Genomic DNA, 22,253 nt, shown 5'->3' with positions numbered 1-22,253 from the left:
GTTCTTTTGCTATCAAGACAATTTATCAACTTCAAACCACTGAGATTTCAACAAATAAAAACAAACCTAAGGCCACTGAGCACCTGGGATATGACCTATTGTATCCCAGTTCCTTATGAAACTGAGCTTCTAAGATGTTGCCTCTTTATTTTGATAAAGATCCACAATGTGATATTAACCTATCAAAAACACGGCAAAAATTGGCTGGTGGCTTGTGCCTGCCGCCAGCACTTTTGGGAATCCAAGGCAGGCAGATCACTTGAGATCTGGAGTCTGAGACCAGCCTGGCTGCCATGGTAAAACCCCGTTTCTACTAAAAATACAAAAATTAGCCAAGTGTGGTGGCGAGCACCTATAATCCCAGCTACTCAGGAGGCTGAGGCATGAGAACCACTTGCACTCAGAAGGCGGAGGTTGCAGTGAGCCAAGATCACACCACTCCACTCCAGCCTGGGCAGCAGAGTGAGACTCTGTCTCAAAAAAAAAAAAAAAAAAAAAAAAAAGCAAAACTTGATTCATTTTGAGTCATTTCTACTTGCCTTGGTTGTCTCAAGCCAGCATTAGACAAAAATCAGTGACTTTGGGAATGGTTCATTTTTAGTTGTATTTATACCCACCTACCCAGATTCCCCAGTTATAATCACTCACATTTAGGTTACTGATAGAAATTCTCTTCTACTGAATATCTACCTTATACTTCCAGTCTCTACTGCATCCACTTAAAAACTACCTCCCTGATTCTAAAACTCTTACATAGCTGGCTTACTGAAATTCCACAACTCCCAGAGTCTATCATATTTATAATTTCCCAGACCCTCCAGTGTTTCTTGGAACTTACTTGTAACTCCTACTTTTATAACAATAATAACAGTAACAATACATAATAATAGTAACATATATATATAAAATCTTAACATGTATAGTTATTAGAATTATTAGTTAGTTACTCTAGGATCTCAGAATTTTCTGTTGAGTCTCCTGATACTGTCTATCCTGACCGTGGAGCTAAAACTTTCAAACTGTATCTCTGATTAGGCCAAACCTATAAAGGGTATTCTCTTTATTTTTTTTTTTTTCACTTTTATTTTTAAAAACCTTCTCCTGTTCCTTGGTGAGGCCCAGGGTCTGTCGCCTTCTTTTCTTCTCTGTTGCCCTAGACAGAGTGGGAAGTTACCAAGAACAGTACTTTACGGATACAGTTCCCTGGTCCTTAGGGGTAGATGGTTTAATTGGTTTATGGAAGGTAATGTTTCTTAGCTGGGGCAAATTATTTATTTATTTATAAATAGAAATAAGGTCTCAAGCAGTCTTCCTGCCTCGGCCTCCCAAAGTGCTGGGATTATAGGCGTGAGCCACCATACCTGGCCAGCTGGTGCAAATTAATATAATTTGGAACTCATCTTGTGGGTAGAGGGCAGAAGTAAATGAGGGTTGGAAATCTGGGTGTGTCAAATACTGGTTAAGTTTAGACAGCCATAATAAGAAAAAGAACCTCCTTTTAATTTGGGGCCACAAATGAGAGTTGCAATTATAGGTGAGGCTGAGGTGAGGAATGGGCATGGAGGTCCCAAGGGTGGGAAGTCAGGGCTGCTGGGTTCTAGGACTCTCTTTAGAGCAAGATATTTCCCAGGCGTGGAAGTATCTTAGCCTCTCCCTTTGTCTCCACTGCCACTATTCTGACTGCCACCTTCTCTCCCTGGATCACTGCAGTAACCTTCAACAGGCCTCTGATCTGGGACCTGCGTCCCCATAGCTGGCATCGCCCATCTCCACACTGCAAATGAGTTTCATTATTTCTTCCTCTTTATTTCAGTTATCAGTGACCCAAATATTTTTTATCATGAAAATTTATTTCTAATCAGCAAATATTATGTATGCCTTTTGCTGTTAATTGGAAATAAACTTTAGAAACATAGGGTGATGCTGTTTGGTGTGGACCCATTATTGTTAAATTCACCATTCTTTGACCTAATGAAATTCTACATTTATTTTATTGAGATTTCTAACATGTGACTGGCCCCCTAGCAAAACTGCATTTTTAAACAGCTGTACAGGAATTGTCAATGTGAAATGAAGGAGTCCATTTTGTCTTTAGTCAGGATTATATATTTTACGTCTAGATAATGAAGTCACTCTCCTTTGCCTTCCAGGTCATTTATAATGGTTTAATTGCTGGAAGCTGTTTCCAAGGGAAAATATGTTTCAATGTAATCAGTCAGGTTTTTTTAAGCCATAAAATATTTTGAGTGTCATATAAATAGTAGCATCAGATGCATATTGTACAATAGTGTTCTGCGTGAGAGGCCCAGATATAACACCTGATTCACTATGCTGGGCCTTTGTTATTGAGAACACACAGGGTAGGGTTCAGACATTTAATACATTTGGCAGCAGGACTTGAATGATGCCTAAGAAGCATTTGTTTGAACGTATGTTCCATTTAAGCCAGATATTTTCCTTCATCATGCTCTTCTTTACCTTTTAAAATCAGCTTAGTACTTCTCTGTATTATGCCACTTAGTAAAGACCAAGTGATGGCCTTAGTTGATAGCAGCAAAATTTTGTTAGAGCAAATGTTCTCAACATTTGAGGAGTAAGAAATACAGATAATGACAGGTACAGTTTTGAATGAAGTGTGAGTGACGCCACTGCATTGGTGTTTGTTTCTTTGTCTGGTTGCACTGACTTTCATATCCCTTTTGTGTCAACAGGACTATGGAAACAACCAGCTTCAATTTGTTGCTGAAGACAGATGACGACTGTTACATAGACCTCGAAGCTGTATTTAATAGGATTGCCCAAAAGAATCTGGATGGGCCTAATTTTTGGTGGGGAAAGTAAGTTAACCATTCTTAGCCCACTGGCATTCATGTACCTGATCAAATGTAATTAATTAAGCATAAAATATCCTTTTTTTTTGAAAATGTGGTTGGGATATACAATTTCTTACTAGACTCCTAGGTTAATATATATTTCATTACTCTAGGTCAGTCATGCTGGCTCACATCTGTCATCCCAGAGTTTTGGGACAGCTGAGGTGGGAGGATCCTTTGAGGCCAAGAGTTCAAAACTAGCCTGGGCAACATTGCAAGACCCTGTCCCTACAAAAAATAAAAAAGGTGATGTGAGCCTGTAGCCCATAGCTACTTGGGAGGCTGAGGCAGGAGGACTGCTTGAGCCCAGGAGTTGGAGGCTGCAATGAGCTATGATTTTGCAACTGCACTGCAGCCTGGGCAACAGAGGGAGACCCTGTCTTAAAAATAATAATAAATTTTATATTACTGTACAATTGGAGGAAAATTTTTTTTTTTTTTTTTTTGAGACGGAGTCTTGCTCTGTCGCCCGGGGCTGGAGTGCAGTGGCCAGATCTCAGCTCACTGCAAGCTCCGCCTCCCGGGTTTACGCCATTCTCCTGCCTCAGCCTCCCGAGTAGCGAGGACTACAGGCGCCCGCCACCTCGCCCGGCTAGTTTTTTTTGTGTTTTTAGTAGAGACGGAGTTTCACCGTGTTAGCCAGGATGGTCTCGATCTCCTGACCTCGTGATCCACCCGTCTCGGCCTCCCAAAGTGCTGGGATTACAGGCTTGAGCCACCGGAAAATTTGTTTAAATGAAAAGCCTCAGGCTAATGTAGTAAAGGAGGGAAAACAATATGGCTTTTATTCTTATACCAAAGAAATAAATGGTATTCACATTAGAAGCTACTGTATATTTTGTTAGAATAAGTTTGTGACGCATCTCTGAAACCATTTTCTGTGCTTCCTCAGGAATACAATATGGATTAGTGATTTGGTTTTTTGTTTTCATATGTACTAAAACACAGGGTGACCTAATGCTTTTCATTCAGAAACTTTACAAATGCAACTTTGAGAAAATTTAACATACCCATCTTATCTAAAACAACACTGGATAAATGATCATTCCTTTCCTTAGATTAAAAAAATTTTTTTCTGGCAGGGCACAGTGGCTCACTCCTGTAATCCCAGCACTTTGGGAGGCCGAGGTGGGTGGATCACCTGAAGTCAGGAGTTCCGAGACCAGCCTGGGCAACATGGTGAAACCCTGTCTCTACTAAAAATATAAAAAATTAGCTGGTCATGATGGCACATGCCTGTAATCCCAGCTACTTGGGAGGCTGAGGCAGGAGAATCGCTTGGACCTGGGAGGCAGGGTTGCAGTGAGCCAAGATGGCACCACTGCCCTCCAGCCTGGGCAACGGAGCGAAACTCCGTCTCAAAAAAAAAAGAAATTTTCTTATTTTCTTTCCTCACTTCTACAAGCTTATTCCTTTATAGTGATGATAAAGGAGTCAAGTTTAATAGTGGTGGGATATATGTCAGACTAACACAAGAGGCCACATTATTTTTCATCTCAGTTTCAGACTGAATTGGGCAGTTGACCGAACCGGAAAGTGGCAGGAGTTGGAGTACCCCAGCCCCGCTTACCCTGCCTTTGCATGTGGGTCAGGGTATGTGATCTCCAAGGACATCGTCAGCTGGCTGGCAAGCAACTCGGGGAGGTTAAAGACCTATCAGGTAATTAAGAATTTCTTAGCTTGGCATGGTGGCTCTCGCCTGTAATCACAGCACTTTGGGAGGCTAAGGCAGGTAGATCACTTGAGCCCAGGAATTCAAGACCAGCCTGGGTGACATAGCAAGACCCCATCTCTATAAAAAAAATAAAATAAAAAATTAAGGATTTCCCACCTACGTATACACTCATCATACCAAGTTTCATCTCAGCATTCCATCATGAAAAGCAGAACCCACTTACCTTAGGGAAAAGCACGTTACTCTCTGTAAAGGAATCACCTCTCAAAGGTTAAGGATGCACCCCATATCCCTCAAATCTTGCCTTTAACTTCTATTCCTAAATCTTTTTTGAGCCTACTTATGTTTTCAGCTGGTATTTACAGGCGTAGTCCCTGGAGGCCGGGCACTGTGGCTCATGCCTGTAATTGTAGCACTTTGGGAGGCTGAGGCAGGCAGATCACTTGAGGTTAGGAGTTCAAAACCAGCCTAACATGGTGAAATCCCACCTCTAATAAAAATACAAACAATGAGCCAGGCGTGGTGGCGCACACCTGTATTCCCAACTACTTGGGAGGCTGAGGCAGGAGAATCATGTGAACCTGGAGGCAGAGGTTGCAGTGAGCTGAGATCGCACCACTGCATGCCAGCCTGGGCGACAGAGGGAGACTCGGTCTCACACACACACAAAAAGTATAGTCCCTGGAGGAATAGAAAGATTTTAATTCCTAAGGAGGGAGCCCAAAGTGCTTTCTGAAAGCTTAAGGTACACGAGAAGGATGGGTCGTCTACTCGCGGTTTCATCTTACTACCTTGTGGTGGGGGTGCTTCATAGGCCACTAACTTTGACTTTGTGTGAATCCATTTTTGCTATTTCATATTAAAATAATAAAGCAAAAAAGTAGAAAGGTGGTTTATGATGGGAGTGGCCATGGTTTTGTCTTTACAAATAAAATAGCATTTAAAATTTTTACATTTAAACTTTGTGGGCCATGTATAGGGTGAAGATGTAAGCATGGGCATCTGGATGGCAGCCATAGGACCTAAAAGATACCAGGTAAGTCTTTGGGGATGGCCTCAGGCTTCTTAAGAGTTGAGGAGGTGAGATTTCTACATACAGGTTGAGTGTCCCTTATCCAAAATGCCTGGGATCAGAAGTATTGAGGATTTCAGATTTTTTTTGGATTTTAGAATAATTGCATTATACTTACAAGTTCCACATCCCAAATCTGAAAACTGAAATGCTTCAGTGAGCATTTCCTTTGAGTGTCATGTTGGCTCTCAAAAAGTTTTGGGCTTGGCATAGTGGCACACGCCTGTAATCCCAACACTGGGAGGCCAAGGTGGGCATTATCACTTGAGCCCAGGAGTTCAAGACCAGCCTGGGCAACATGGCAAAACTCTCATCTCTACAAAAAGTACAAAAAAATTAGCTGGGCATGGCAGCGCCTCCCTGTGGTCCCAGCTACTCAGGAGGCTAAGGTAGAAGGGTCAACTTGAGCATGGGAGGTTGAGGGTGCAGTGAGCTGTGAATGCACCACTGCACTCCCACCTGAGCAATAGAGTGAGAGAGATTCTGTCTCAAAAAAAAAAAAAAAGTTGGATTTTGGAGCATTTTGGATTTCAAATTTTCAGATTTGGAATGCTCAGCCTGTAATGTATATCACACCATGGGCAGAAAGAATGAGGATCTTCTACCGTAATAGCTATGCTGTTGCTTTAATTCACAATAATCCACCTAGGTTATTTCTCATACAGTATTTTTCTGAGTTTAAAGCAAAAAGTTATAAATGAAAGTTCCCCTACCTACGAAAAATTCAGTTTCCATAGATTTGATCAGAAATTATTTTCAGCTTTGAAACTTAACAACAGAAGGCTGGGCGTGGTGGCTTATGCCTGTAAACCCAGCACTTTGGGAGGCCAAGGTGGGCGGATCACGAGGTCAGGAGATGGAGACCATCCTGGCTAACACAGTGAAACCCCGTCTCTACTAAAAATACAAAAAAAATTAGCCGGGTGTAGTGGCGGGCACGTGTAGGCCCAGCTACTCGGGAGGCTGAAGCAGGAGAATGGCATGAACCCGGGAGGCGGAGCTTGCAATGAGCAGAGATCCGGCCACTGCACTCCAGCCTGGGCGACTGAGCAAGACTCCATCTCAAAAAAAACAAAAAATAATGACAGAATCCACTGATTGAGTGTGGCAGTCTAAGGATCCTTCAACCCTTCTGACCAATACAAATAAGACATTGCATGAAATATAAGACATCATTTAAAACACACTATTGCTGAACCAGAAAAAAAAAAAAATGAATCTGCAGAGACCAAAATGGAAACTAGAGACCTGGGAAGAAACCAAGCACAAAGCTGACTTTAGCTTTAGAGATTTCTGTTGAGTTCTGGATTCTTGCAGCTTCCACTTTGGCCATCGAAGGTGCAGGGGACAGAAGGCACATGCAGTGTCTGGCAGTTAGAAGCCCAGCATAGAGCTGGGGCCCAGAGCAGCTCTCAGAAGTCAACCCACATCTCTGTGTCCACTTTGATAGTCCGATTCCTTTGTTGTACTTTCAGTCTCATCTTTGAACAGAATTATTTTTGTATCTGATAACTCTGGGATCTGTAGTCTTTGCTGGGTCTGATTCTGCAGTTTCCTGTTTCTACAGACTGTTGTTCATGGGGCTTGTTTTCTGATGTGTTGAAGAGTTTTGTTTTTGTTTTTTGTTTTTTTTTTGTGACCGTGTTGTCTTTGGAAACTGAGTCCTTATTTAAAATGCGTTCCTACAGAGAGGATTTACATTTTTTTCTACCATGCACTAGGAAAACTACCATCTATGAATACTTCAGATTTTTGACTTGAACTGTTGGGCTTACAGAGACTGACTACCAGCCCCAGACCTACCTAAGTGCACGCTGTGGGTAGGCGCTCGGGAGAGAGATGCCTTTCCATCCCACTGAGGGGCGAGACTGAGACAGACAAGCCGAGTTTGTTTTCTCATATACCCCCTGAGGCTGTGGCCCCTAGAGATCCTAGCTCTGTGTCAGTCTCCCATTAGTCTCCTGTCCCTGGGCTTGGCCTTTCATAACCCAAGGATCGGCAGCCGCCTTCAGGGCACATGCTGACTCAGCACTTTCTCCTACCGGTTTCTTCTTCATGGAGTTCTGCCATGCTTTATAAAGGTGTTTCATTTTGCCCAACATTTTTGTGTTGTCAAAACATTGAATGAGTTTCTCTCTGTGTTCTGCTATATTGCTGAAAACAGAAGCCAATTCATGTAGCTAGGAAATAGTCTAGTGGTTAAGAACTTGAGCTTGGGAGTCTTTAATCCCTCCTCTTCATTTACCAGCCCTGTGACCTTGAACAAGTTACTTAACTCTTAGTTTGTTCCTCAGTTGTAAGAGGGAAATAGCTCCTACCTCACAGCGTTACTGTGAGAACTGAGTGAAATATTTACAAAGTGCTTGGGTAGAGTCCCCACAATATTGTAAGCATTCCATCAGAGTAATAGCTGTTATTAATACTGCCATAGACACACCTTTAATAGCAAACACGAAACTCACTTGTGGTTTCTAAAATCATTCATTACAGAATTGCATTTGTTGACTAACTCTTCATCCACACACGGCCTTGTTTCTGTATTCCACAGCCACAGGACTGTGGGACCTGGTGTTTTCCCCAATCAGGAGGTACCACCCCCAAACCTCACCAGTTGGTCCACACGGAGTTATCCTTGAAGTAATTTCAGCATCATTCGAATAGATAAAAACTGTCTACGTGCAGACTTTCTGACGCTCTTAAAACAGTTTCACCACTCTCAGATCAGCTTTGGTTATTTTTCAACAGGACAGCCTGTGGCTGTGTGAGAAGACCTGTGAGACAGGAATGCTGTCTTCTCCTCAGTATTCTCCATGGGAACTGACAGAACTGTGGAAACTGAAGGAATGGTGCGGTGATCCTTGTCGGTGTGAAGCAAGATAACAGGGACTTGAATTAGCAGCATCTAGAATCAGGGCAGGCAAACGATAATCTGAGTGCAAGTGTGAGGAGTCCCAGGGTTTAGCTGTAGACTGTACGGTCTTTCAAGAGTTCCAGACCGGCACTTTCACCCGGAACCAATGCGGTGTTTCTTAATGTTTGCACAAATTTCCTTCTTAAAAATCAACTGGTACTGTAGCATAAGAAAAGTTTATATATTGGAAGATTATCAGAAAAATACCAAGTTATTTTATAAAAAAAAAAAATTTCTAAATCCTGATGCATTGTGGCTAATTAGTAATCACCATTACCTGTAATTTTTGGTTAAAACTTGGCCTCGTTCAGAATCTGTAGTAGTAACTGAGAGTTTGAATTTCAACCTGGATTGCAGGATAGCTCTGTAGAGTTTAATGAGGATAATTATCAGACAAAAAGAACTCACAGGAATGCTGTGTGATCGTGTGATCACATATTTGAGCAGTGGTCACTTATACCAAAGTTTGGGGTTTCTGGAAATAACGTCAGATTTTGTGGATCTCTGAAGTGGGCAACTTGAACTGGAAGAGGAACCAATCTGATTCTCAGTTCTGAACCTTGGTTTTAAAGAAGTCCATTTATACGGCAGACTCATATCCAAGTTTTCTTTCTGCATCTAACATAAATCCTGAAGGTCAGTTTAGTACTCATAGTTTTTAAATGCTAAATTTTTGTGAATATGAATAAAAGCAAATACCTCTCAGGGTTTTAGTGGCATCGGGAAGGATATTTCTAAATTGTTGACATTTTGAAAGAATTAGTTTTGCTTTCCTCCTATCATTGCCTAAAGTTTACCTAATATGAGTACATTTCAATCAGAGCTGGTTATCTTCTACGCAAGAAGATACACTCAGCTTAGGTATAATTGTAGGGAAAAAGCATGTGATTAATTTAAGCACTCTTAGAAAATAGTGCAATTGAGAAGACAGATAATAGCATACTTGTTATACACAGTAGAGGATGTGTCTCCCCAAGTTTAAGGGACATTTCCCAAAATGACCAGCCAAATCGTTTTAGTAACCCTTTAAAATAGTAGTATCAATAGAGAATTCCATTAAAACTAGTCTTATGACAGACATTAACTGTGTTCAGATTTTATTAGGCTAGCTAGTTTCTATTTAATATTTAAATCTTATCATAAAATGCAGTGATGAACTATAAAAATAAATATGAAATACGATCAGAAAATTGTTAGTAGGTTCAAAGCCTTTATTACTGCTATTATGTATAAGCCTAGAAATGGTCGCTTCCCAACAAAAACTACATCAGTGGTGAAAATACATCCCTTGTTATCCTTAGGGCAAGTTGTAAACCCCTTTGTTTTTGACAGAATTGTTCCAGTGGATCATTTATTTCCGATGAACCCCAGACATGATAAGCAGTGCAGTCTCTAAATTTTATTAGTTGGTTGTTACCATCGCACTAATAGACAATCTTCATTTTCCACAGAATAAAAACGTAATGACTGTAGGTCATTTTCCAGCTTGATTTCTATGCCCGGCTCCTAAAATTAGAAGGAAGGTAGGGAAGGATGTGATTAAGACAGATCTGATAAAGCATGTTACACATACTCTACCCCGTCCCCCGGCAGTAGCTTACCCTTAAAATCAAACAGATCTATGGTCGCCATTTAGAATCAAACTGTTGCTATCTAGAGACAGTTTAATGTCGTCATGAGGACGAAGCTTGACTTTGTTTTTTCCTGGGCAACTTACTTTCGGACTTTCATAGGACAACAGAAGGTCTGACACAGGAACTTTGAGAAGACGTGACAGCCATCCCTTCACCTTTTGAATTGTCATGGAGCCTATCAAAAGACAAGAAAAGTCCATTCATTCTCTCAAATGACACTTGTAAAACTAGCTCATGTGATGAGACCACAGTATTATTGCAATGATAGCTGTATCTGTCTTTTTTTTTTTTTTGGAGACCGTCTCGCTCTGTTGCCCAGGCTGGAGTGCAATGGTGCAATCTCGGCTCACTGCAACCTCCACTTACCGGGTTCAAACGATTCTCCTGCCTCAGCCTCCCGAGTAGCTGGTGCCTGTCACCACACCCAGCTAACTTTGGTATTTTTAGTAGAGACGGGGTTTCACCATGTTGGCCAGGCTGGTCTCAAACTCCTGACCTCGTGATCCGCCCTGGCCTCCCCAAGTGCTGGGCTTATAGGCGTGAGCCCAGGGCCTGGCTATATCTGTCATTTTACCCAAGTCAGTTTACCCAAGGAAGTAATTAGGGGAAAGCCTGAGTCTTTGTACCACCTGTTCATTTGGGGAACTGTGGGAAACGGAGCCAACGGACCTAAGTGCCCTTTGACAGTGAGTTTCATACCATTTCAGTAGTGTATTTCTTTCTTAATCTGAATAAACCAGAATGATACTCTCAGCACAGAATAATAATGGGAGTGAGTCTTTAACGTTTTCTTTTTAAACCTTTGTGATGACTTCCTTATGAATTACTGAACAAACACTGGAATGGGACTCAGGTATCCTGAGGACATCTCTCAACTCTGGCCTTAGTTCCACCTCTGTAAACTGAGGGTGTCGACTAAATGATCTACAAGGTCCCTTCCAGCACCGCCATTCTGTAATTATGTCATGTGTAACTGTGTTAAACATACACAAGTGACTGCCAGGCATGGGAATGTAACTTCCGAGTCAACGCTTTGGCTTGTTGAGAATATACTATGAACTTCTTTCCAAAGATGGGTTGTGGTAAATAGTGGATATTTTGATTATGAGAAACAGAGTTTCCTTGAAGCTTTAGCTGGAGATACAGCAATAGTGTGGTGTTCCTACAAATATCACAGTGTATTCAAACATATTTTTCTATCAAAAATCATTTTTGTAAAAGCTGTGTGTTTTTATGCAACTTGTGATAATAAATGTTATCTTTATTTTAGAATAAAAACTGGCCTTTTTGTATGTATTGAATACAGTTAATAGAATGTATAATTTTAATTAACAAAATTTGCTCTTTCATGTGTGAATATGTGATAGTCTAGTCCTTTTAAAAGATTTAGATGGACTGGCTTTCATTGTTGGAGCCTGGTTAGAGAAGGGGTTAACTGCTGCACACCAGTGGGAAATGACATCCTCCTAACATGTGACAGAAACAGAAAGTTTGGTCATAAAACAATTCTAATAAGAAATCTGCCTGGCCTGCTCACACCTGTAACCCCAGCACTTTGGGAGGCAGAAGGATCAGAGCCCAGGAATTCGAGACCAGCCTGGGCAACATGAGGACACCCCATCTCTACAAAAAATAAAAAATTAGCCAAGCATAACAATGTACGCCTCTAGTCCCAGCTACTTGGGAGGATCACTGGAGCCCAGGAGGTCAAGGCTACAGTGAGCCATGATCACGCCACTGTACTCCATCCAGCCTGGGTAACAAAGTGAGCCCTGTCTCAAAAAAAATCTGCCTACTCATAACGGTTCTATAGAAGAAAGTAGCAATTTTTATGTAATAAATAGCATTACCATTCTTAATATACTAACATGACTGTCTTAACATTCAGAAAATATAGAAATAGCTAATTATTTCTTTTTACCTGCCTATGACCAATGTTAAAAATTTGAGAGGTTTACCTCTAGGCCTTTTTTTTGTATGTTCATATAAGGATGTATAGGTTTTAAGCCAGGCGCAGTGGCTCACACCTGTAATCCCAACACTTTGGGAGGCTGAGGTGGGCAGATCACCTGAGGTCAGGAGTTTGAGACCAGCCTGGCCAACATGGAGAAACCCTGTTTCTACTAAAAATACAAAAATTAGCCGGGCATGGTGGCGGGGCGCCTGTTAATCCAGCTACTTGGGAAGCTGAGGCAGGAAGAGTTGCTTGAACCCGGAAGGCAGAGTTTGCAGTGAGCCAAGATCATTCCACTGCACTCTAGCTTGGGTGACAGAATGAGACTCCGTCTCAAAAAAAAAAAAAAAAAAAAAAAAAAAAAAGGATGTATAGGTTTTATAATATATTGACCTACTATATTTGTATTTCTTTATGACATGACGGTATAGCTTTTCATGCCAATTCCATGCCATGTCCTCTAGACATACACTGCCCAATATGGCAGCCACATGTGGTACTGAGCACCTGGAATGCGGCGAGTATGACTGAAGAACTGAATTTTATTTTAATGAATTTAAATAGCCACGTGTGGTTATTGCAGTCACACTGGGCAGCGCAGCTCTAGACCTGCTTCATTCTCCTCAGTGACACATGACAGTGCCTTGTGTGCTGTGTGGTTCTACCAGAGCTTATTCACCATTCCCCCACTGGCAAGTATTTAGATTCTTATTATCTTTACCATCACAAATGCTGTAAGACACAATGCTTGGTCAGAGCGTACGTGTATTTTTAACTTTGTACAGTAATTCCCACATGACTTTACAAAAAGGGTATACTGCTTTTTCATGCCAGCCAGTATTATTTTAATTTTGCTAATCTAATGGATTAAAAAAATGGTATTGCTTTTTTTTTTTTAATTTTAGACAGGGTCTCACTCTGTCACCCAGGCCAGATTGCAGTGGCTCAATCACAGCTCACTGCGGCCTCAACTTCCCAGGCTCAAGCCATCCTCCCACCTCAGCTGCCCAAGTAGCTGGGACTACAGGCATGCACCACCACACCCAGCTAATTTTTGTATTTATTTATTTTTGTAGAGATGGGGTTTCACCATGTTGCTCAGGCTGGTCTCGAACTCCTGGGCTCAAGCAATTTGCCCACCTTGGCCTCCCAAAGTGCTAGGATTACAGGTGTGAGCCACCATGCCTGGCTACTACTTTTCTTTTTAGAAGACATTTACCTATGGTGGTGGTCAAATATCTGCAGCATGTGGCATAAGAATTAGTATTAAGAACCTTGGTATGAGTGAGTGAGTGAGTGAGTGCACATTTGAGGAACAGAAAAGCAAATAAAGGGGGAAAAAAGAACCCTCGTAATCTGCTGGCTTACTGCTGAGTTTATAGAACACAGGACTCAGACTCTGAAAATAGTAATTCTTACATAGAATTTCTATGGATAGTCGAATCTCTGCAGCTCTACCCGAAGAGTAATAAAAACAGCCTGAATGCAGTGGGTGTTCCCAAAATGGCTAACTGAATCTCAGAAGACCTGGGATACCAGTCAGGTGTACAGTGTGGAAGTAGAGAAGGGTAAGGTGGCACTGTCACCCCCAGCCAAGGGCTGCATTCAGGCATATGCCCAGATGACAGGACTTGACAGGTCTACCTCAGTGCCTTCCAGAGGAAGACTGCAGAGGAAAGCTTAACGAAGCAGGTCTGATGACAGTATTCTTGAGCAAATACTCCATAGTGGTGACATTCCCATTAATTGATTTGATGTATCTGCAAAGGCAAAAGGAAACACGCAAAGACATCGAAGGCCAAAAACATTCACAGAAAGTCCTGGCCCTCCAGGCACGGTGGCTCACACCTATAATCCCGACACTTTGGGAGGTGATGATAGGAGAACAGCTTGAGCTCAGGAGTTTGAGGCCAGCCTTAGCAACATAACGAGGCTTCATCTCTACTAAAAGTCAAAAAAATAGCAGGGTGTGGTGGTTCGTGCCTATAGTCCCAGCTACTCAGGAGGCGGAGGTGGGAGGATCACTTGAGCCTGGGATCAAGGTGATGGAGCCTGCAGTGAGCCGAGATGTCACTCCAGCCTGAGTGACAACCAGACCCCGTCTGAAAAACAATAAAAAAATAAAACAGTCCTGGCCCTCTTTGACTAGTCTGTGTCCACCAGGGCCTTTACTGGCAGTATTTAAGTTTGAAAACAGAATAATGAAAGGGGAAATCACTAATTCTAATCCATTATATAGCAGTAGCCAAATTACGTATTACAGGAGTAGAAACTAGATTGTGAATAAATAAAAATGGAGACGTTCTGGTAAATTAACACTAAATGGATGGTTATCAATCAGAAAGCTACTTCTGTGAACACAACTAAAGCCTGCTTTATATAAGCAACACCATGATAAGCTTGCTTTATCTGATAGAAACTAATTTAAAAATCAATGGGAATTTACTGCACTGACGGGCAAACAAACCCAGTGTACTAGAGTCATTAAGCTGATGTGTATTTCATTTATTTAAATCCTCACTGCTCTAAATTTACCGTTTATATTTTAGCAGTTAGCTATGAGTCAAGTTTAATCTTGAGAATTCACAGTATCATGGCAAACTCAAAAATAGACTATAATTTCATTTTTATTTTGAGTGAAAGTTTAAGGTAAGTTATATTGATCTAATTTATTGACACAAGCATATTTATTTTCCAAATAAAAGTAATTCAGTTCCAGTAGCACTTTTTTTTTTTTTTTTTTTAAAGTTCTAAGGTAGTTTTCCCAAAACCATTTCAGGGTGTCCATTAAAAGAGCATCTACAAATTGTTTTTGCAGGGACTCCTGATCCATCAGGAAAAGAAGTAGAAAGTAAGCAAAGTCACCAACCTCCCATAAGAATTCAGTTCACCAGGACACAGCTCCTCGCTTATGAAGGGATGAGAAGCAGACCCCAAACCCAGTGTCACAGTCTCCCTGGAAACAGCAACAGGCTTGGGGAATGCTTCTGAAAGTCTGTGCCATTCAAGATCTCAGGCTTTTGGTTAAAAATACAATTTAGGCCAACTGCAGCGGCTCATGCCTATAACCCCATCACTTTGGGAGGCTGAGGCAGGCGGATGGCTTTGAGCTCAGGAATCCGAGACCGGCCTGGGCAACATGGCGAAACCCATCTCTACAAAAAATACAAAAATTAGCCGGGCGTTGGTGGCTCACACCTGTAGTCCCAGCTACATGGAGGCCGAGGCTGGAGAAATGCTTGAGCCCAGGAAGCAGAGGCTGCTATGGGCTGAGATGGTGCCACTGCACTCCAACCTGGGTGACATAGAGGCCCTGTCTCAAAATAAAATTTTGTGTGTGTGTGTGTGTGTGTGTGTGTGTTTGTGCGTGTAATTATATGCAGGGGCTTCCAATTTTAAGAAAACTGCTTTCAGCTGATAAAGTTATGGGAGACTTGAACTTTTGGGGGCATGGGGGAGTAGTGACATTAGCATGATTGATTGTATTTTAGAATATAAAAGACTAATGAAAACCTCTAAGCTCTGAGGTCCACACTTTGAGACATGAGTTAAAGGTTTTAATTTTAGCTGACTCATACCTAGGCCACTGATTCAGAGTTTAAGGAAAAGATAGGCTCATTTTTCTTACCCGGCAGTTGTTTCTCTAGGACTTTCTGATCAAGTTGATCAGGGTATTTTATCTTCAGTGCTTTAAGAGAAACAAAGAAAAAGACTAATTGATATCTACTATTATATGGATTTAAATTATCCACACACATCAACAGATGGCCAAATGATAGAGCTATGCAGTGCAAATTGGCAGGTCTAATCAATGTTTAAAATCCTTCCATGAATTGCTAACAACAACAAAAATAGCTAGACACCACTTTCCCTTTTCCCTGCTTAGTGCTTCTTTCCTGATCCCTTTCCCTGCTTAGTGCTTCTTTCCTGACAGCTTGGACAGGTTTTCAAGTCATAAATTCACAAATCACAATTTGGTTCACAACTCCATTACCTCCCACATTTATAACACTATTAAATGAGTTTAAAACATAGGAGTTGCAAAAATGTATAAGAATTTAGATATGTTTTAAAGAATTCATTTCTTTGGGTGTGGTGGCTCACGCCTCTAATCCCAGAATTTTGGGAGGCCAAGGCGGGTGGATCTCCTGAGGCCAGGAGTTCGAGACCAGCCTGGACAACATGGTTAAACCCCGTCTCTACTAAAAATACAAAATGAGCTGGGCATGGTGGCGCATGCCTGTAATCCCAGCTACCTGGGAGGCTGAGGCAGGAGAATCACTTGAACCCGGGAGGTGGAGGCTGCCGTAAGCCGAGATTGTGCCACTGCACTCTAGTCTGGCAACAAGAGGAAAACTCCATCTCAATTTAAAAAAAAAAGTTAGCTGGGTGTGGTGGTGTATGCCCATAGTCCCAGTTACTCCAGAGGCTGAGGCAGGAGAATCACTTAGAACCTGGGAGGCAGAGGTTGCAATGAGCTGAGATCATGCCACTGCACTCCAGCCTGGGGGACAGAGGGAGACTGTCTCAAAAAAAAAAAAAAAAAAAAAAATTCATTTAAAACTCAAAGTATTTACTTAAGTACTTAAGAGATACACACTTAAAAGAAACACACTATTTGTTTCGGCACCTAAGGACTCAAATACAAATAAACTATTTGAATCTGAGCATCTTACTTAGTAGCTGGTTTTTGAGCATAAATGGTTGTTGTGTTTTGAGTTCCCAATCTTCAGGTACACCATATTCTGTTTAAGAAATCAAAAGAGATGAATGATAAACCAAAGGCCACTATAAGGGGGGGAAAAAAAAAAGCATAGGTAAGTATCCAGACAGCCTGTGCCTTTCCCTGGACACATGGAGCTGCCTTTACTCAGTGTGATTTTTAGGAGTGATAGACAACAACCACTCCTAAGGGCAGAATCGTCCGTCTACCCAGAGCTGCAGACTCTAACTTATCTGGCTCATTGTTAATGACCAGTGAAGCTCAACAGAAGACAATAAATGAAAAGCAGCGTGTTTACATGTGTATTACATCATTGTTCCTTAGGTGTCCTGACTCAAACTAGCAAGAGAAGACTGCCCTCAAATACTTCAAATGTTTTCCCCGAGTGTCACCTTTGGTAACAGTTCTTTATGCGCCGAGAGAAACCTGGTGCCACCTGAGACACAATCCACAAGACACCTTCCCTAAGTTTCAACCAGACCGTGCAGTGCCAGGCTGGGCGCTCAGTACCACACTGCAAACCAGTTCCTCGGCCGGGACCACAACCTCCATAGAAGAGGAGGAAAGCAGAACTTTTTTCCTGCTCTACGCCAAACAGTGACAGAATTTCTCTAAATCCCCCCGTTTGTCTTCTAGCATTCTGAGCAGTGAATACTCAACAATACCTGGCCAGCTGCTTCAGAATCTTCCCTTGCCCACCCCCAAGTGATTTCGAATTCAAGGAGTGGAGCGTGGCCAGGAAATTGGGCCGGCTAATGGAGTAATTTGAAAGTGATTCCTCCAGGCTGCTTTTCTTCCTTAAAGATACTGTTCAAGCCTAAAGCGTGTATGCAGTGAGCTTCTTGCATTAAGAAATATAAAAAAGGAAAATCACATAAAAGCGAAATGTGGAATAATAATGAAGGCAAAACAAAATGGAAAGTACATCAGGGACAAAGACTCATGAATTCTTAGCTTCAAAGTCTGAAGAACCAGGCTGGAGGATTTAACGAACCACCGTGCATGCCAAGTACCAGCCTTGGTAGTGAGCCCTGGGGATGAGAGCTTACTGCAGAACTACACTCTCATGCGAACTTCCCTGTTCACTAGAACTACCTGTGGGGCTTTAAAAAATACGGATGCCGGCCGGGCGCAGTGGCTCTTGCCTGTCATCCCAGCACTTTGGGAGGCCGAGGCGGGCGGATCACCTGAGGTCAGGAGTTTCTGAGACCAGCCTGGCCAACCTGGTGAAACCCCATCTCTACTAAAAATACAAAAAAATTGGCCAGGCGTCGTCGCAGACGCCTGTAATCCCAGCTCCTCAGGAGGCTGAAGCAGGAGAATCGCTTAAACCCAGCAGGTAGAGGTTGCAGTGAGCCGAGATCGCGCCATTGCACTCCAGTCTGGACAACAGGAGTGAAACTCTGCCTCAAAAAAAAAAAAAAATAGGATGCCTCAGAGAGAACCTGGAGTGCTTCCTACCCTTTCTACAGTGGAGCATGGTGCACCACCTGAAACCTAGTGAACATGTGCAAAGAGAACATATATTTAAGAAGTGCTTTCCTGGCCAGGCACAGTGGCTCACCCCTGTAATCCCAGCGCTTAGGGAGGCCGAAGTGGGCGGATCACGAGGTCAGGAGATCCAGACCATCCTGGCTAACATGGTGAAACCCCATCTCTACTAAAAATACAAAAAATTAGCTGGGCGTGGTGGTGGGTGCCTGTAGTCCCAGCTACTCGGGAGGCTGAGGCAGGAGAATGGCATGAACCCGGGAGGTGGAGCTTGCAGTGAGCCAAGATCATGCCACTACACTCCAGCCTGGGCGACAGAGCGAGCCTCCGTCTCAAAAAAAAAAAAAAAGAAGTGCTTTCCCGGCCGGGCATGGTGGCTCATGCCTGTAATCCCAGCACTTTGGGAGGCTGAGGCAGGCAGATCACAAAGTCAGGAGTTCAAGGCCAGCCTGGCTAGCATGATGAAACCCCATCTCTACTAAAAATACAAAAAAAATTAGCCATGCATGGTGGCGCATGCCTGTAATCCCAGCTTCTCAGGAGGCTGAGGCAGGATAATTGCTTGAACCTGGGAGGCAGAGGTTGCAGTGAGCCAATACTGCACCACTGCACTCCAGCCTGGGCAACAGAGTGAAACTCCGTCTCAATAAAATATATACAAAAATTAGGCATAGTGGTACGCGCCTGTAGTCCCAGCTACTCTGGAAGCTGAGGCAGGAGAATCACTTGAACCCAGGAGGTGGAGGTTGCAATGAGCTGAGATTGTGCCACTGCATTCCAGCCTCGGTGACAGAGCAAGACCCTGTCTCAAGAAAAAAAAAAAAAAAGAAAAAGAAGTGCTTTCCTGCCGGGCATGGTGTCTCACACCTATAATCCCAGCACTTGGAGAAGCTGAGGTGGGTGGATCACTTGAGGTCAGGAGTTCGAGACCAGCCTGGCCAATACGGTGAAACCCCATCTCTACTAACAATATAAAAATTAGCTGGGCGTGGTGGCGGGCGCCTCTAATCCCAGCTACGAGGGAGGCTAAGACAGGAGAATAACTTGAACCCGGGAGGCAGAGGTTGCAGTGAGATCACCCCAGCCTGGGCGACAGAGCAAGACTCCATCTCTTAAAAATAAAAAAATTGCGTTCCCTTCCCCAAATGCAACTCTCTCCATTTCAAGAACATACACAGTCTCCCAGGTTCTTCCTGCTGAGAGACACTGCTCTTGCCCTGCTGCCCTCGCCCCAGGAAAGTACCTATAGTCTATTCAGATGAACAGAAAAAGCCCAGGAAAGGAAGGGCAAAAGCAACACTGAGAACCTCTTTTGATACCCAAGGGAACACTTTGTTCCAGCGGGAAATCCGCCACCCGCAGGCCACCAGCGTATACGCACGTACTCAGGCAGAGGAACTGGTATCTAGGATGGGCTCTGAGGAATTCTTCGCTGAGTCTGTTTTTGTCCGGATCCTGATGTCCACCAGCCTGTTTCCACTCATTTCCAAAAGCTTTTCGATAGTCAAGCTCAGCTGTCCGCCTCTCCTTGGGGAGAATCTATGTTGGTGTGACATAAAAACAAATCTATTAGAAAGACTTTTTCTAACAAGTCCTTTGCGTTTTGCACTTTGTCCTTCCTCCACAGCACATGCAGAGAATAATCAAATTGAGAGGGACAAGATATAGTTTTCACTCTTCTTTTTAACATTGACAGAACTCAGGGGTTATTAGAAAAGAAAAAAGAATTTGTTTTACACTTTTTTAAAAAATTTGAGATGGAGTCTCGCTCTGTTGCCCAGGCTAGAGTACAGTGGTGTGATCTCAGCTCACTGCAACTTCTGCCTCCCAGGTTCACATGATTCTCCTGCCTCAGCCTCTGGAGTAGCTGGGATTACAGGTGCACGCCACTATGCCCGGCTAATTTTTTTGTATTTTTAGTAGAGACGGGGTTTCACCGTGTTAGCCAGATGGTCTCGGTCTCCTGATCTCGTGATCCACCAACCATGGCCTCCCAAAGTGCTGGGATTACAGGCGTGAGCCACCATGCCTGGCCTACGCTTTTAATTCATGAGAGTACTTGCACATAGGCCAGTTTCAGGACTATGCCAGGTCCCTTGGGTCACCTCCTCGAGGTCTGCCTGGAGGCGCCTGCCCTGGTGGAGCTGACTGACTCCCAGTGAATGCACAAAAGTGCTGGCAAGGACAAGGCATGGGCTTCCCACTTTTATGGGGAAGAGTAGCTGAGAAGGAGAAGAGAAAGCAGCTCTGTGGTTCGGTTCTTTTTGCCTACATTTCCTGAAAACATGGAGAAGCTGCCTGGGATTCCTCAAACGACAGCGCACTGATGTCGCTGCTGTCTCCTGAGGAGCTGGAAAAGAACCGTTATTATGAAACTGCACAAGGCTAATCTTTTACCTTTCCGAAGAAATATACATCTCACCTCCTTTACAATATTCAAAAACAATTTCTTTTTACTTTTTTTTTTTAATTAAGACAGGGTCTCACTCCATTGCCCAGGTTGGAGTGCAGTGGCATGTTCATGGCTCACTGCAGCCTTGGCCTCCCAGGCTCAGGTGATTCTTCCACCCCAGCCTCCTGAGCAGCTGGGACTACAGGCACTTACAGGCGTGTAACACCACGCAGCGAATTTTTGTATTTTTTGTAGAGATGGGGTTTCACCAGGTTGCTCAGGCTGGTCTCGAACTCCTGGACTCCAACAATCAGCCTGCCTCAGCCTCTCAAAGTGCTGGGATTACAGGCGTGAGCCATGGCGCGTGGCCTAAAATCATTTATTTTCTAGTCTAAAAAACAGCTAGTCACGACGCCAGTGCTCACCTCGCATTTGTTCAGGGTCTTCAGCTGGCCAATGCTGGCGATAATGAGCTGCCGCGTCATGTTTGCTGCTTTGTCCTCCTTGGTCAGGGGGTTTCTTAGGCAGGACAAAGCCCGTAGACTTGGTAACTTGTCTAGCTCATTGAAAAATGACCACTGAAACACAGCAAAAGGAAATAAATGAAAAGCAGTATGTTTCGTGCTACTTTTGCAGAAGTTGGAACCAGCGACAGGAAAGCAAGTCCCTACTTCTAATCTGAGGAAGGGAATTTCATCACCCACCAAGCAACCCCCTCTAGAAAGACCACATACTTTCACTCTTTTTTTTTTTTTTTTTTTTTTTTGAGACTGAGTTTCGCTCATTTCCCAGGCTGGAGTGCAATGGTGCAATCTTGGCTCATCGCAGCCTCTGCCTCCGAGTTCAGGCGATTCTCCTGCCTCAGCCTCCCAAGTAGCTGGGATTACAGGCATGTGCCACCATGCCCAGCTAATTTTGTAATTTTTTTTTTTTTTTTTTAGTAGAGATGGGGTTTCACCATGTTGGTCAGGCTGGTCTCGAACTCCCAACCTCAGGGGATCCGCCCGCCTCGGCCTCCCAAAGTGCTGGGAATATAGGATTGAGCCACCACGCCCAGCCACTTTTACTCTATTAATGTGCCATTTGAGTGTGAAGTCCACTTAGGTGTGAAGTGAACTAATTTCTTTCTTAATATTTTTGGCTTCATATGAGGAGTTCCACGCTGAGGAGGCATTTCTCTTTTGATTTAGGGGTTTTTTTTTTTTACTTTTTGGTAGAAGGAACCTCTGAACTCTGCCATGACAATGGAAAGAGGCAACAGTGTGCTGGGCATACTCCGAAGCAGCTCTTACTTGTGATATCTGATTGTCATTTACTACAAGGTACTGCAAGGACGGGAACATGGAGGTTTTGCACCCTATAAAAAGAGGAATGAAGTTACACAGTAGAAGTGAAAGAAGTAGCTAAAGTATAGCATGGGGGGGCAGGATGGAACTTTACTAATCTTATATACCAATTCCAGCATCCGGAAAATGTATAGAAGAAATTCCAACGTCAGAGAGGATTAATTGTTCTAACCTGAAATTCA

General features: G+C 43.1%; 2 protein-coding genes across 10 annotated transcripts in view; one reads left to right on the top strand and one right to left on the bottom strand.

Annotated features, from left to right (window-relative positions):
* The window catches only part of B3GALNT2 (beta-1,3-N-acetylgalactosaminyltransferase 2), a 66,696-nt gene extending 51,615 nt beyond the window's left edge, over positions 1-15,081 (top strand). For 2 of the 3 annotated variants that reach the window (XM_007989850.3, XM_073011853.1), the window contains 4 exons: positions 2,712-2,837; positions 4,374-4,533; positions 5,528-5,584; positions 8,366-11,443. In XM_007989850.3, the coding sequence (XP_007988041.3) occupies positions 2,712-2,837; positions 4,374-4,533; positions 5,528-5,584; positions 8,366-8,500 (478 nt within the window). In that variant the 3' untranslated portion in view covers positions 8,501-11,443. Of the gene's footprint in view, positions 1-2,711; positions 2,838-4,373; positions 4,534-5,527; positions 5,585-8,365; positions 11,444-14,937 lie in introns of those variants that run through there. The other variant, XM_073011854.1, reaches the window with a different exon arrangement.
* The window catches only part of TBCE (tubulin folding cofactor E), an 83,993-nt gene continuing 71,464 nt past the window's right edge, over positions 9,725-22,253 (bottom strand). For 4 of the 7 annotated variants that reach the window (XM_037986047.2, XM_007989859.3, XM_073011856.1 and 1 more), the window contains 8 exons: positions 22,179-22,243; positions 22,018-22,082; positions 21,151-21,303; positions 19,719-19,872; positions 16,796-16,864; positions 15,748-15,807; positions 10,249-10,340; positions 9,725-10,037 (listed from right to left, as the gene is read on the bottom strand). In XM_037986047.2, the coding sequence (XP_037841975.1) occupies positions 9,945-10,037; positions 10,249-10,340; positions 15,748-15,807; positions 16,796-16,864; positions 19,719-19,872; positions 21,151-21,303; positions 22,018-22,082; positions 22,179-22,243 (751 nt within the window). In that variant the 3' untranslated portion in view covers positions 9,725-9,944. Of the gene's footprint in view, positions 10,038-10,132; positions 10,341-15,747; positions 15,808-16,795; positions 16,865-19,718; positions 19,873-21,150; positions 21,304-22,017; positions 22,083-22,178; positions 22,244-22,253 lie in introns of all 7 variants that reach the window. The other 3 variants (XM_037986041.2, XM_073011855.1, XM_073011857.1) reach the window with 1 other exon arrangement.

This window comes from Chlorocebus sabaeus, chromosome 25, assembly GCF_047675955.1.
Source record: "Chlorocebus sabaeus isolate Y175 chromosome 25, mChlSab1.0.hap1, whole genome shotgun sequence".
In the NCBI taxonomy this organism is placed as follows: domain Eukaryota; kingdom Metazoa; phylum Chordata; class Mammalia; order Primates; family Cercopithecidae; genus Chlorocebus; species Chlorocebus sabaeus.
The sequence above is the reverse complement of the archived record's forward strand: the minus strand, read 5'-3'. Positions and strand labels throughout refer to the sequence as shown.